The 14,129-nt window shown below is 55.7% G+C and overlaps 6 protein-coding genes across 6 annotated transcripts; 2 read left to right on the plus strand and 4 right to left on the minus strand.

Annotated features, from left to right (window-relative positions):
- Nucleotides 1-382: 382 nt before the first annotated feature.
- Nucleotides 383-4,357, minus strand: C8A04DRAFT_31125 (NUC173 domain-containing protein; the record flags this gene model as incomplete). The annotated part of the gene is made up of 2 exons (XM_062781653.1): nucleotides 383-4,171; nucleotides 4,289-4,357. 2 exons carry the CDS (start codon nucleotides 4,355-4,357, stop codon nucleotides 383-385), a joined length of 3,858 nt encoding a protein of 1,285 aa, XP_062634635.1.
- A 276-nt stretch (nucleotides 4,358-4,633) lies between these two features.
- On the minus strand, nucleotides 4,634-5,834 carry C8A04DRAFT_14227 (uncharacterized protein; the record flags this gene model as incomplete). Its single annotated transcript, XM_062778015.1, has 3 exons — nucleotides 4,634-5,237; nucleotides 5,305-5,459; nucleotides 5,502-5,834. 3 exons carry the CDS (start codon nucleotides 5,832-5,834, stop codon nucleotides 4,634-4,636), a joined length of 1,092 nt encoding a protein of 363 aa, XP_062634636.1.
- Nucleotides 5,835-6,218: 384 nt separating this feature from the next.
- On the minus strand, nucleotides 6,219-7,296 carry C8A04DRAFT_31127 (soluble NSF attachment protein; the record flags this gene model as incomplete). The annotated part of the gene is made up of 4 exons (XM_062781654.1): nucleotides 6,219-6,633; nucleotides 6,697-7,000; nucleotides 7,075-7,198; nucleotides 7,264-7,296. 4 exons carry the CDS (start codon nucleotides 7,294-7,296, stop codon nucleotides 6,219-6,221), a joined length of 876 nt encoding a protein of 291 aa, XP_062634637.1.
- A 460-nt stretch (nucleotides 7,297-7,756) lies between these two features.
- C8A04DRAFT_14215 (uncharacterized protein) lies at nucleotides 7,757-8,506 on the plus strand (the record flags this gene model as incomplete). Its single annotated transcript, XM_062778009.1, has 2 exons — nucleotides 7,757-8,327; nucleotides 8,409-8,506. 2 exons carry the CDS (start codon nucleotides 7,757-7,759, stop codon nucleotides 8,504-8,506), a joined length of 669 nt encoding a protein of 222 aa, XP_062634638.1.
- A 350-nt stretch (nucleotides 8,507-8,856) lies between these two features.
- On the minus strand, nucleotides 8,857-11,173 carry C8A04DRAFT_14225 (uncharacterized protein; the record flags this gene model as incomplete). The annotated part of the gene is made up of 2 exons (XM_062778014.1): nucleotides 8,857-10,418; nucleotides 10,477-11,173. 2 exons carry the CDS (start codon nucleotides 11,171-11,173, stop codon nucleotides 8,857-8,859), a joined length of 2,259 nt encoding a protein of 752 aa, XP_062634639.1.
- A 1,349-nt stretch (nucleotides 11,174-12,522) lies between these two features.
- Nucleotides 12,523-13,156, plus strand: C8A04DRAFT_39208 (phosphatase inhibitor-domain-containing protein; the record flags this gene model as incomplete). Its single annotated transcript, XM_062784496.1, has 2 exons — nucleotides 12,523-12,730; nucleotides 12,810-13,156. 2 exons carry the CDS (start codon nucleotides 12,523-12,525, stop codon nucleotides 13,154-13,156), a joined length of 555 nt encoding a protein of 184 aa, XP_062634640.1.
- Between the last annotated feature and the right edge of the window lie 973 nt (nucleotides 13,157-14,129).

Genomic DNA, 14,129 nt, shown 5'->3' on the forward strand with positions numbered 1-14,129 from the left:
TTGGGATACTGGGATATTGGGATACTGGGATATTGGGATACTGGGATATTGGGATACTGGGATATTGGGATATTGGGATACTGGGATACTGGGATATTGGGATACTGGGATATTGGGATACTGGGATACTGGGATATTGGGATACTGGGATATTGGGGACGAGAAGGATAGATATGTTACCATGGAGGGATGATTTAACGACGGAATGGTCATGTCTCGACGACTTTCCTTTGTCACGGCACAGCGTAGGAGTTGGTGGTATAGACATTTGACTTTAGACACTTGACTAGTTATCAAAAACAAATTGGATTTCAACCATACCTGGACCTATTTTAACCGACCCCAACACCAAAGATTCCCCACAAACAAAACAAAAAAACTATCACCGTCTATTCCCCCCCTTATTCACCCGACTCCCATGAGTCGCCGCACCCCTCCTCTTCTCCTGTCCCAACCCTCTCCGTCCAGCAGCAGCCGCAATCCCGCCTTTTCCACCCCGTCCACCTCGTCCACCACCACCTCTCCCAAACCCACCCCGTCCCCTCGCATCACCACCACCTCGCCCGCGTCCACCACCTCCACCTCCACTTCCCCCACGAGGCCTGTTATCCCGGAACGCCTTAGCCGCAGCACCCTCATCAACATCCATCCCATCACCACCACCACCACCACCACCACCATTATCCTCATCATCATCATCATCATCTTCCCCACCCTTCCTACTCCGATTCCACTTCAACTTCCCGCGCAAACCACGCCGCGGTACATCCTTCCCCCTTAGCGCAGCCACATATGCCCCGACCCCGCTCGCTTCCTCGCCTCCGCCTGGCGCGCTATCAATGTCCATCGCCCCGGCAGAAGCATCCTCGTCGTCCCCGCCAAGGATGAGTTTCCCATCAAGGTTGGTTCTGGCTTTGGTCTTGCGACGGTCGCTGCCAACTTGTCTCAGTTTCCCCGGTCTGGTGGTGGAGATGTTGGCCAGCGCGTTACGGTCGAGGAGATCGAGCGGTTCGTCTTCGTCTTCGAGGATGTAGGCCGAGCCTCCCCCGCTCCCGCCGCGGCGGTTCTGCTGTTTGCGGCCGCCTGTCATTTCGGCGTCGGAGTCGTCGGAGTGGTCGTCACCGTGGCCAGCTTCGTCGTCCTCGTCTTCGCTGCTGTATAGTGCCTGGTCGTACTCGCTTTCGAAACGGCTCTTGCGGCGGCCGCCTTCGCCGTCGGATTCACCGTCGCCTTCCTTGGCGGCCTCCTTCTTCCGCTTGCTGCGCTCTTTGGTCTTGCGGATGTTGGTGATCAGTTTGCGGTCGGCTTCGGGACAGTGCTTGTTGACGAGGTCGACGCCAAATCGTCGGACCATGCGCTCCAGGATGTGCTTGACTTTGGAGCGGAAGTGGCCCTTGTGTTCGTGGCTCCAGACCATGACGTTGGGGATTAGGGTTGGTAGGCGTGGGAGCATGAGTTCGGCTGGCAGGCTGATGACGCACACTTTCACGAAGCCCAGCACGCTTTTTACAATCTCGCGGTTGTTGGAGGTTAGGAACAGGTCCATTGTTTGCACGAGGTCGGACATGGTCTCCTTGCTGAGCAGCTCGCGGAACTCGTAGAGCACGCGCGTGATGGCTGTGATGGAGGCCGAAATCATGTGTGGGGTGCTGCCTGCGAGCCCGGCACTGACCATGGTGAAGTACTCCTCGATCGAGGCCTTGGCCGTTGGCGCGTCCTTGGACATGTGGGGGATTTTGCTGTTGTCGATGACCGCGCCGTCTGCGGCCACCATGACGTGGCCCATTAGCACGAGCAGGTCGAAGGCTGTCGTCCGGGCCTTCTCGTTGTTCTCCTTGCAGCTGATGACTACTTCGGAAAGGACCGCAGGGATGAAGTGAAGCGAGGTGTCCGGGATAAAGGGCAGCAGAGCAGTGATGGCTGCTAGACGCTCGCGCCGGGCCGGGGAAGACACCTTCTCGGCGCTCGACAGGATGAGGGTTTGAAGTTCCGCATGCCTTTGCTCCAGCGCAGCTTTACCAATGTCCGAGTCTGCCAACCTCGGGATCATCTTGTAAGCCTTCTTCTGGAGCTGCGGGTCGTCGTCCTTGAAAATAACGAGCGACGCGATCTTGAAGAGCGCCTCGAAGCTCTCCCTGGGTAGGTAAATCGACATGGTAACAACCAAGTCCATGAGCGTGTGCGCGGTAGACGGCACCTGCTCGCCGTTCTGGTTCTTGGGTTTCTCGACCGGCTCCTGGAGCGCCGCCGCTAGCCTCTCACACACTAGATCAAACGTCTCCATAAGACGCGCTGGCGGGATGATGCTGAGGTACGAGTTGATGGTCTGCAGCACTGGCCCCCGCTTCTGCGGCAGCGTCGTGCTGTACACATTGAAGAGCACAGCTAGAAAATCCGCAGAGAAGGTAGCCCCGAGGTATTCGAGGTTCTTTTGCGCCGTCTCCCTAGTAACCCTACTATGCAAGATGGGCTCGTCCTCTTCTTCTGTGGCCGTGGCGATCGCTTGGTTCGACTCGACGAGTGCCTTGAGGGCGCGGCAGACATCCAAGCGCAGCTCGACCTGCTCGTAGAGCAGAGTGGTCAACATCTCGGCAAACTCCTTGTCGAACGCCTCCGTGAGGTCCAGTGGCAAATCGCAGTATCCTGGTAGAATCGACCAGATTTGCTGCACAACCGTCTCGAAAATCTTGACCTCCATCGTCTTGGCCGCGGCGCCGTGGTCTAGCACACGCTGGAACATGGCCGCGCTCAGGGGCACGAACTCGCTCTTGAAGTGCCCAAGGTTGGTGTTGGATGTGTAGTCACGCAGGAGCGGGAGCATCCACGCCCTCCCCGGTTGGCCCTTCGCTGGCTTGGCCAGGTTCAGGGGTAGAACCTCCAGCACCGCCTCCGGTCCCATAGCCTGAATCGCCTTCCCAAGTACCTCATCGGCCTCCTGTTTTCCCGTAAACGAGTCGCTCCCGCGCATTTCGCCAATGCTCTTAGTAATAGCCAGCAGGTACGGCGCTGCCCTCCAGCGCAGACCATCAAACATGGCGCCAATGACATTGAACGTCTCTAGCCACGCCGCTTGGAACTTGACCGTCAGCAGGCTCTCCGCTGTGGTAACCAGCTGCTGAATAACCTTCTCGTCGTATATTGATGGATCGACGAGCACCTGCTTGGGTACACAATTCGCCATGAACGACACCAAGCACTCCGAAGCCGAGATCCGGATGTTCTTCGCCTGCGACTCCAGATACCCCGCCACCATGTTGAACGGCTCCAACAGCTCCTGGAACGTCTCCTCGGGCGATATCTGCGCCGACACATCGTACGCCCTCGACAAAATCGCAATCCACGGCGGAAGCAGCTGGGTATCATTAGGCGCAGGACGCAACTCCTTGATGATCTCCAGCAGCCGCGGCAGCTTAGACGACGCCACCTCATCCGCCGCCATCCCCTCAAAGATCATCTCAAAGATATCAAACACAGCCATGCTCATGTGCTCGTTCCCAGACCGCGCAATCCCCAACAACAACTCACATAGCGACTCAATCTTCTTACTCGGCCACCCCCCGCTCGCCGACGCAACTGTCTTGACCAGCTGCAGCGCATGGATCAACTCCGGATCATGCACCGCCTCAGACCCCTTCTTCTCCTTGCGCAGCTGCGCCGTCTTCTCCGCCAGGGCGTTCAAGCTCATGATAGCCGTCTCGGCGCACATCGCAGCAGCCGGGTGGTCGAGCGACGGGCTTGGAGGCGGGCTCTTAAGGATCTTGCGCAGCGCTTCCTGCGCCCGCTTGCGCACCTTGGGCCGCGGATCAAGCGAGAAACTCAACAAGCCGCCGACGGCACGGCGCGGGCCGATGACGGCGGCGCTCATCTCCCAGGCGGCCGCATCTTGGGCCAAAAGCAGGCCCTCGAGACAGCCGATGGACGAGCGGATCAGGGGGGCATCGGCGTCGGGCTGGGAGAGGACGGGCGCGAGGAGGGTGAGGATCTGGGTGAACTTGGCGCGGAGGAGGGGCTCGGGGGCGTAGGGGGTTACAACATCGAGGAGGTAGACGACGGGGTGGGCGAGGGACTTGTTGTCGAGGAGGCTGAGGAGTGCGGCGAAGTAGGCGGTTGGGGTCGGCTCAGTGTTGCGTTCTTTGAAGGCGGACTCGACGCCTTCGAGAACGCTGGCGGTCTGCAAATAAGTGGTTAGAACTAATTACTTATCAAACTGGAAGAAACGGAAGAAATAAAACAAGAACCGGGATGAAAAAAAAGAATGAAAATGAAATAAAAAAGAACCAATGCTTACCTGCTTCTGACTTTGCAGGTTCGGAGACCGGATCTTGTCCAGCTTCTCTTTCAGCGACAAAGAAGCCATTTTGGCAGTCTGTGGCCGAGTCTACATGCAAGAGGAAGCACCTCTCAGTCTTGAGAAATCGAGAAATTTCAGAGAACCACCAAAAAGTTGGGTGTTATCGCTTTCAAAATGAACCCCACCTTGGTGCATTGGCCGATAAGGGTTAATGGTGGGAAATTGGAGAACTCAAGATTCAGGGTTAGGTATGGGGATAGGGTCACCATCACTGCTTTCTCAACACCATCTTCATAAAATGTTGCCTTTTTAATCAATTCCTTTTTAAGAGTCGCATTACAGTTAATCAAACCTAGTTTTCTCATCGATAAGAAACCCATCAAGTGACAACATACTATACCGCCCCCGCTCATCATCCCGAATCGGCACCGGCTCCGGCTCCGGCTCATTCGCCAACCGACTCGTAAACCCCGAAGACCGCAACAACCCCAACACCCTCGCCATCTTGATCGCCCTCACCTCCTCATCCGACACCCCTCCCACCACCTCCGCCTTAAACTCCTCCCAAAACACCTCCTGCAACCCCCCATAATCCCCATACCGCGTCCAACCATTCCTTAAATGCAACTTCCCCGTAAACGCCTGCAGCGAGTGCAAGTTCACCCCGAACGGCCCCACCGCCGCCTCCGCCCAGTCGACGACGCCGGCGAGATGGCAGGTGGTCTCGTCGACGATGACATTGCAGTCGCCGAAGTCGTGGTGGAGGAGGACCATGGGTAGGGCCATGATGGCGTCGAGCGAGTCGATGCAGCGCTGCACGATGGGCTGGAAGCGCGTGGGGAGGCCGGTGAGGAGACGGTTTAGGTTGTTGAGGTAGGTTTGGTGGAGGTTGGTTCGGTACTCGGGGGTGACGGGTTGGGGGTTGTTCCAGGAGATGGCCATGAAACTGGTTATTTATCAGTCTTCCAAAGGACCCAAACAAAACAAACCCCATGACCACCGAGTAGACTCACCGTGCCACGCCCGCCATAAGATTCTTCCGCCACCGCATATTATCCACCGAATCCTCCGGAAACCCATTCTTCAAAATAAAATTCAAACGCGTCACCCCCTTCACCCGACTCATCCGATACACATAAAGCACCTCCTTCCTCTTCCCCTCACCAGCCTCACCCCCATTTCCCGCCTTCTCCCCCCCTTCCCCCCCAACAACCCCCTCAAACTTCACCTCCGGCGCCAAAGCCCCATACACCTCCCTCGCCCGCCTTACCACCTCCATCTTCAACGCCAGCGACGCAAGACGGAACTGCACTACATACGCCAGATCCCCCCCCGCTGGACCGGCATACACGGAGTAACTGCACGCGCCCTGGACCCGGACGGGGACGATGTCAATGTTGACGTCGTCTCTTCCGAAGAGCTCCCTTGTTTTGGCGTGACATTGCGAGCGGGTTGCTGAGGTCTTTTGGAAGAAGGCGGCGGTTTCTGCTTCGACGGAGTACTCGTCGTAGAGGGGCTGGTTGGATGGTGTCTCTGTGGCCATGACTGGTATCTCTGTCGCCATGATGGTTTGAGTTTTGCTTCGGATTGCTTGTTATTCTTCGTGTGCAGGGGTCGTGGGGGCGGCGTGCTGCAGAGGGGGTGTTGTTGGTGTTGGTGTTAGTGTGAGTGTTGGTTCGGCATCCGTGGTCTCATTGGTCGAACGAGTACTTAGCTTTCGGCCCCTTGGGTGATACTGAGATGGATCAGGCAGAACTTTGATGAAGGGGAATATATGAACCCAAAGCAGTTTGAGGGTGGTACGTTGCGAAGTGGGAAAAAAGTCTTGCTCCAAAATAGATATTCTCCTCATCTTGATTCGAAGCCTTATATACCTAACCAACAATGCTCTAGAGCCCCAAACGCCAAATACATATCCAGCCACCTTCTAAGAAAATTCGTTGGCCGCCTCGTCGAGATCATTCTTGACCTTCACAAGGAGCTGCATCTTCCAGGCATCCAGCGGGCTCATTTGGTTGTACTCAAACAGCTTGTCACCAAACGTAACCTCGTCTTTCTGCTCGAGCGCGTCGACTAGGTCCACGAGCAGGCGGCACTCGCGCTGGCCCGAAAACGTTGGGTCCTTCGCCTGGTACGTCTCCAAGTTTCGTTTCGCGGTAACAATGTCCCCGCTCGCCAGCGCGCAGATGCCCGCCTTCAACCAGTAGTCTTTGATCGAGTATTTCATCAGGTGGTTGTCGAGCGACGCATCGGCCACCTTCTCGTAGAGTTTCATCGCAGTCAAGTAGTCACCGTTTAAGCCCGACAAATCGGCCACCTTGAGCCAGTTTTTGTTCCCCAACCTGCCCAAAGTTGTCAGCAACTCATTGTCCGCATAGGTAAAGTGAACCAGGCCAAGAACTCACGCCTTGGCGTTATCGTCATCGTAAAAGGTCCCCGCGTCGCTGTAGAACTGTATAGCGCGCTTAGTGTCGTGTGTCTCCTCGAGCAGCTCGGCCGCATTTTCGAGGTGGGATGCCGCACGCCGGAAGTTGCCTTTCTGCTTGTACCGTTCGATGGCCGACACAATGCACTTGATGGCTTCCTCTGGGTAGTCTTTCCGGTACACCTTGAACGCATCGATCATCTGGTTCGCGGCATCGTCTGGCTCGTTCAAATAGTTTCGGTGAATTTCCGCGGCGGCCTTGAAGCAGTCTCCGGCCTCCTTGCCTGTTGTTCGAAGGGGTTAGCTTGCGCCCTCAGCCGGCCGGACAGTGCCACAGTGTATGTGTATGGCGACCTACTTAGCCTTTCAATCCGGTAGGCGTTGGCCGCCTGGACATAGAGGTCGGCAGCGTTTTGGTACTTCTCCTCCTTGTTGCTGAAGAAACTGAAGCCTCCGGACGCGCCCTGGAGAGCCTTTCTAGCCTGTGTGTCTTGCCTGTCAACGGGTGCGCTAGTCGCATGGCGGGGTGTGTCGCGGAGATCCGTACCTTGTCCTCGAGCGCGCGGGGGTCGAGAGCCATGGTGACGATGATTTTTTGGGTAGTTTATTGGGATTCGGAGTGGTACGTGTGGAGGATGGAGCTGCAGTTGATGTTGCGTTGCGCCCTGGTGTTGTTAAGTAGACGATTGATGATGCAGGAAAGAGGCCGCTCCAGGAGAGAGTGTGGGGCTAAGCAGCGCTAACAGTCGCATGGCAAGGCCCAACTTCTAAGCTTCAGAACCATCTAAAATAAGACTAGCGCATGACTTATTTATCATTCCCCAGGCGTGTAACAGGGAAGTGAAGGTAGTGGGGTAGGCGAGGGAGGGCAAAATGTTGCCTAAAGTAGTTAGTGTAGCTCAATCAATGAACCCACCCGGCTCGGACCCCAAATTTCAAGACACGGCCCCCAACCCCGGTGGTCCCATCGTCTCGTCCCAGCTTCAGGACATAAAACCCGGCCAGGCTCGACCACAACTATGGCCAGTCCACGCCTCTCAATGCGGGCCTCCCGCCTCGCCCGCCAGATCCAGCTTCAGACCCCTTCACACGTCCGTCTCTCCTCCACCGCCGAGCGTCCAAAATACGACCCCGTCGCGATCCTCTCCCAGCCGACCTGGTCCGTCCGCTCTCTCCTCCCCCAAGATGGACAACAACAACAGCAACAAGAAGACGCCTCCATCCCCCACATCCCCCCATCCCAACTAGCGCATCTCCTTCGGCTCTCTGCTCTCCCATCGCCCTCATCATCACCATTACCCTCACCCCCGTCCCAAGAAGCCGAAGCAAAAGCAGCAGCACAAGAAGCACAAGACCCCCAAGCACCCTCCCCCATCCTCGCAACCCTCCACGCCCAACTACACTTCCTCCACACCCTGCAATCCATCCCCCTCAACAACCCCACCACCGTTCTCCCCCTCGACGCCATCCGCGACGAAACCCCAGCCGGTCGACATGAATCCGCCATCACGCTCACCCACCCTTCCATCCAAGCCGCGCTGGCGAACGAGGAAGTCTACGGACGGTGTCGACGGCCGAGGAGGCGTGGGTCTTCGTCTTCGCCCGAGGAGGGTGGGAATGGGGATCGGGATCGGGATGGGAGTGGTATAAAGCGGAAGAAGAGGAAAGCGGGGACGGTGGAGCAGATTAAAGGAGTGGAGGATTGGGATGTGTTGGGGAATGCGGGAGAGACGGTGGGTGGGTATTTTGTTGTGAGAAGTGGTGGGGAGGGAAATATTGAGGGGGGGTGATATGAGAGAAAGAGCTGAGAGTGAACTGTTTTGTGGTTGGGGTTGGGAAATGGGGTGAGTACGACGCACCGCGAGGGCTTACCGGATAGGCGACTCTCCGATCACGGTAGGACGGACACGACTATGGAACCAGACGGTGACTACGCACGCACCGAGTTGGTAAATCAGGTGTCCGAGAACCAGCATTGTACTATCTATGGGTTTGTTCCCGGAAATAATACCACTGAGTTCGTGGCGGATACTAAAACACATAACCAGACAACACGGCAGCCATCGTCTCCCCACACCAAAGCCGGCTTCTCCAAACATAACTCTCGACAAACGTGATCCTGGAAATGGGCCATTTCCCATCACTTCCTGTTCTTCTTTCGCATCCTTGTCCGGATGATGCTCGGGTCGTTCTCATCCTCTTTCTTGACCTCCACCTTAGCGGCTTCCACTGCATCCCGTCGTTCCTCGTGCTGTCGGATGAGATCTTCGTAGGACGACATGTCCGCTTCATCTCGGGAAATCTGATTGCCGTCTGTGTCATCCCAGCCAATGTGCCGCAGGATACTGCCGACGAGGTATTGATATCTCGGGTGGATACTGACCTCAGCAGTGACATCCACGTTCTCGATACCCTCTATCTCGGGAATGCGTTGCACGCCCGCGAGACCAAACTCGAGGGAGCAGGTTCGATACAAAAACCCCAGGATATAGTCACCCTCCGAATATACGTTCACCAGTCGACCCGATACCACGCTCTTCATTGTGCACCACACGAACGCGTCAGAGGGTGCTGGGGTACCCATCATGATAGCGTTCTCGACAAGCCCAAACGCCCGCTTCTCAGCCAAGCACATCAGACACGAATAAATGGCGCGGGCACCAAGGCTAAAACCGATCAACGAAACACCCCTTTCACCCTGGGCCTTACTGATAAGGACGTCAGCCAGAGCAGACCCGAGCTTGTCGGCACGAACCATCGCATTGCACCAGTTGTTGTCGATAATCTTGCTGATTCTGAGGAGACTCGCGGGCCATTGGGGGTTGGAAAGGCTGAAACGAGGCCCATTCGGCCGAGAAATAATTTCCTTCTTCGTCATAGACCACGCCACACTCCGCACCAAAATATCGAACGACCCGCCCAGCTTGCACAGCGCATCGATTTCCCACTGGACGGCATATACCTCGCTCTGATCCCCCAAGCATTCCCAGGGGCTGGTAGCCTTGTCTTTACTGGGCAACCATCCGCTGATCCCCAGGACGACGCGGAGCCGGCGGCTGTCGGGCTTCACTTTGCCGAGCTCTGGTCCTTCGCCGGTCGATCCTCGAAGCGGGAGGAAAGCAAAATCGCCCACATCTTTGAGATAGTGCTCCATCGTCTTGCCCGTATGCCTGGACGTGTAGATGCCGAACAGCGAGCCCGCGGAAAGGCTGTTTTCGCCCATGATACCGAGAAGAGACGCCGCTGTCGCGACCGGGATTCCGTTGACCCCAAAGACAGATCCGATTCGTGCTACTTCGAGCGCCGTCGCTATACCCCCTCCACGAGGGGAAACCCCAGCGGGGGCAGCAATCAGTCCGGTTCTCCATCTTCTCACGGGCTTGCCGTCCTCGTTTTTCGGACGAACAAGAAGCTCGGGTGGAATGTCTGTGGCCATCTGAGCCAAGGCTTCGCAGACCCTCGTCTCGTCGTCGATCACCACGTGGAGAGGGACCTGGAGAGCGGAGGCCATATATTGAAGGAACACTCGAGCATAAGCCCCATAATTCTCCATTGAGAGCAGAAGCAAGAGCATCGCGTGCAGGATTAGGCATCGTTTCTCAGCGGATAATGAGGTCAGGGTTGTTGAAACGGGTGGGAAAAGTTGCATCAACACGGGGTCGTCCTGGAGGTTAATGCCCGGGCCATTGGTGGTTTTGGGTCCTATGGTGGTGTCAGAAATCTGGATCGCAGATGAGTGTACGGGAGAGAGGGCTGCTACCATTCGACTTGCCCTTCCTGTTGGGAGGCATACGGCCTCGCTGGCCGGCGGAAGCTGAGCCGTTGTGTTGCGCTTTCTTTACAGTTATCTCACCGATTCTGCGGTGGACGCTTCCCTGCCACTTTTTAAAGTGCGCGAGAGTCTCCTTTCTCAGCTCCGGCACGAGCGGAATAACCTCCTCCTCATCCTGTTTCGGGCCTTCGGAAGCAGCCGGGGCAGCGGGGGCAGCGGCAGCGTTGCGCTTGTCTCGGGCCCGGCCAACCTTCTTGGGGCGGGGGGGCGCGAGATTCTCCGGTTGGCTGGGCTGGGTTTTGATCGTGTTAAGAGGGCTAAAAGGGTCATCCAAACTCAAGTCCTTGAGGTGGTAGGGCAGCCGACCCCACGATGCAGTGGACAAAGTCTCGTTCTTGTCGCCAGTGGGGGCGGGGTCGAATGGTCGGGTCAATTGGTGTTGCATCGTGTCGGTCACCCTAGTTACGAGCGCCGTCAGCTCGACCTTCTCGGTCGGGTTCAACACCGAGCTGAGGTCAGCCTCGCGCCGCTGGGCATTGGACCGTAGTCTGGTACCGGGAGGCATATCGGCGAGAGGGTTGTCAGGATCTTGTCGTTGTTCTGGCACCTCGGAGGCTTGGTGATCGGTGGAAGGTTGAAAGTCTTCTCCGCCAAGCGCCTGCGAAGCACCTTTAAGGCCCGCCATGGTGTCGACCGAGGAAGGTGTTCTTTCACAATGGCGCCTGCCTTCTTTGACCGAATGCGCAAAGCGACTTGAGGATATGCGGGGATGTGCGGGCCCGTATTTCGATGCGTGATGGCGGCCAATTGGTGCGAGATGTAGCAAAAAAGAGAAGTCGCGACCGGCGGCGGGCCAAAGGGAGGAGGGTGGTTGGCCGTGGTTTCTCTTTAGCGGAGATCGTGGGCGACCTCATTCCCCCAAAGGGCAAAATTTGCAACGCATTGACAAGAATGGGCTCGTTAAGAACACCGGAAGGAAGGAACGGAACAGCAGTTGGAGTTGTGGGAAGGTGCAAGCACACGTTGAGTAACCGGGCAAGTCACCCAGGTAGCTCAAGAAGATCGCAACCGTGACACAACCCCAAACCTCCTCATTTCCATGAAGGAGCACAAGGGCCAAAGAAGCCGTCCAAACTAAACATTCTACTGTCAATAGATTCCCGATTTCTATTCTGCGTGTGAACTCAAACGCGGCTTGCCCGCTCCCTATGCAGCGGGAAGCAGCAGAACAGCACCGCTGTTTCCAACAACTTCTTTGACAGCCATCGGAGGAGAGCTAACGGATGGTCAAAGAACACTGGTAGTTTGTTACCAGAGAGAGAATTAGCAAGAGGTCTACAACTTCAAGTATCATGGCTCATTTTCTTCCTATTGTTGACTTTCCACTTTCGGCTTTGAGGTGTAAGTGGAAGGGGATGTCGTTGATGTAATTACGGTAATTACAGCACTGGGGCCAGGTAGGTCCATGAAGTTACATTGCAAACACTTCACCGCTAGCTCCTCCTAACCAGGGGCTTTGTTCTCTTACCTTGTGTAATTAACAACTATTATATTTTCCTCTAGACCCATAACTAATGCAATTCACAAAGCAGTGAGTTCCCCTTCGTCATGCGCTAGCCCAAGACCCAAGGCGAGCATCCAGAAGCTCCGGCTCGCTTTCGTTCAAGATGTGAAATCGTCCGTGCACTAGTAACGTTAATTACTAAGTACATCCGTTGCGGCATGGTGGGGGGCTCTTGATGACCTACCCGAATCTTGGGCCGCAGCACGCTCTGCAACTGTACCCAGTTCTTTTTCCACCCTTCGTCATCCTGCATGACAACCCTTCCCTGAGACTTCATTCTTTTCTGATAGCCGACGGGTCCCCCCTTTTCTTGCATTGAGATCCGAAACTTTTTCAACAACATCTCCAAAACTACAAGTCTGAGCCAACCACATCCCGTAGTCCCAGACCCCGAGAGTTTGCTTCGCCCTCGTCTCAATCAACATTTCTCGAGACATAAACAAAACATTGCGCCCTACCTTTGCTACACCATGGCGCCCGTCCCGCAATCCCGACAACAACAAGCACCCCGCCCCGCTCCCAGCCAGACGGAGACCACATCATCCACCAGTCCTCAAACCCACGCACCACCACAAGCAATCCTCCGTTTGCGCGGGGCCCATGCGCCCACAAGGCGATCAGTACAATGGAGCTCCGATGTGGTCGACAACGAAGGGCTAGGGCGAAAGAAATCCAAAGGTAAGTACTCCACACCCACACCCACCCCTCTCAGCACTCCTCGTTACACGAAACTAACCTTTCCCCGTCCCTCTAACAGTATGCTGCATCTACCACCGCCCGCGCGGCGTGGATGAATCTAGCGATGAATCCTCCTCCGACTCTTCCGACTCCGATTCCGAGTCCGACGGCGGACGACGGGGCGATAGCGATCACCAAAACCGTGGGAACGGCCACAACCATAACCATAACCACGGCCACGACCACGAGTGCGACGGGCATCACACGCGTCGCGGGAGGGGAGGTGAAGGCAGCAAGAGGCGGCCGAATCGCCAGCCGAGCCCAAATGCGTATGAGAAGATGCCCAAGTACGATGTTCCCAGGAAAGATGGGGGCGACGGGGGTGATCAGGGAAAAGGGAAGGGGAAGGGGATGACGGGCTCATAGAGATCACAGAGTATAAGAGGATTGTTTGCTTTTTGCGGGCGGATGAATGGTGCTACTTCTGACAAACTTTTATATTCGGTTAACTTTTGGGCGGCGTTTTGGGCAGCGGCCGGCCTGGCAAGGCAGTTCGCATGGATAGGCGTAGGATTACTAAAGGGATTTATTTGTGTGACAACTATGTTGATATGATACCAGGAGGTTCCCCTCCGCGCGTTAGCTGTAAGGAATCAATGTGTAGCATTCCTATCTGGCGCTCAGCGTTGCCAAAGTTGCCGAGCACACCCACTTTCGTTTCCTACGCTTGATTAAGAGGTCTCGGAAACCCGATATAATCCTCACATTGGCTCTTTAATAAACCCTGGGGCCTGTTACCCTGATGCTACTGACGCATACGTTGCTAAACCGTCCCCTCTTAACGGTACACTCTCCGGCCCTCAAACTAACAGACAGAAATAACCAACAAGTCAAGGACAACAACAAACCATAAACTCGATGCTAATACTCAGTAAATTACCTGTACAACAATAAGACACGACAAACTGTATCCCCTTTATGTATGTATGTGATGGTCCTGATCCTCCCCCCCTTCCAGTCCTATGCCAGCCATCCTAGCCCACCCCGTCCTTCCATCCATCCAACCAACCAAGCCAAAGACAAAACACAAAAGCCAAAGCAAAGGAAATAACCCATCCACCGAGGACCTATGCTTGCCAGCCCCCTTTCCTCTTCTTCTCTATGTTTCTTCCTTCATTTCCTCTCCGTTCCTCCCTGTTCGCAGTGTAGCAGCCGAGAGGAAAGGGTGGTGAAAACAAAACACTCCCCGGAGAGAACAAGAAAGAAAGAAACCGTAGAGAGAGGGAGACAGAGACAGAGGGAGAGATTACAAAAAAAGATGTCTTATCGTACAACACAACAAAACACGTATTACACGGTTGGTCTAGCCTCTCTGGCCTGACTCTGACCCTAACCCTGT

This window comes from Dichotomopilus funicola, assembly GCF_033296635.1.
Source record: "Dichotomopilus funicola strain CBS 141.50 unplaced genomic scaffold C8A04scaffold_61, whole genome shotgun sequence".
NCBI lineage: Eukaryota > Fungi > Ascomycota > Sordariomycetes > Sordariales > Chaetomiaceae > Dichotomopilus > Dichotomopilus funicola.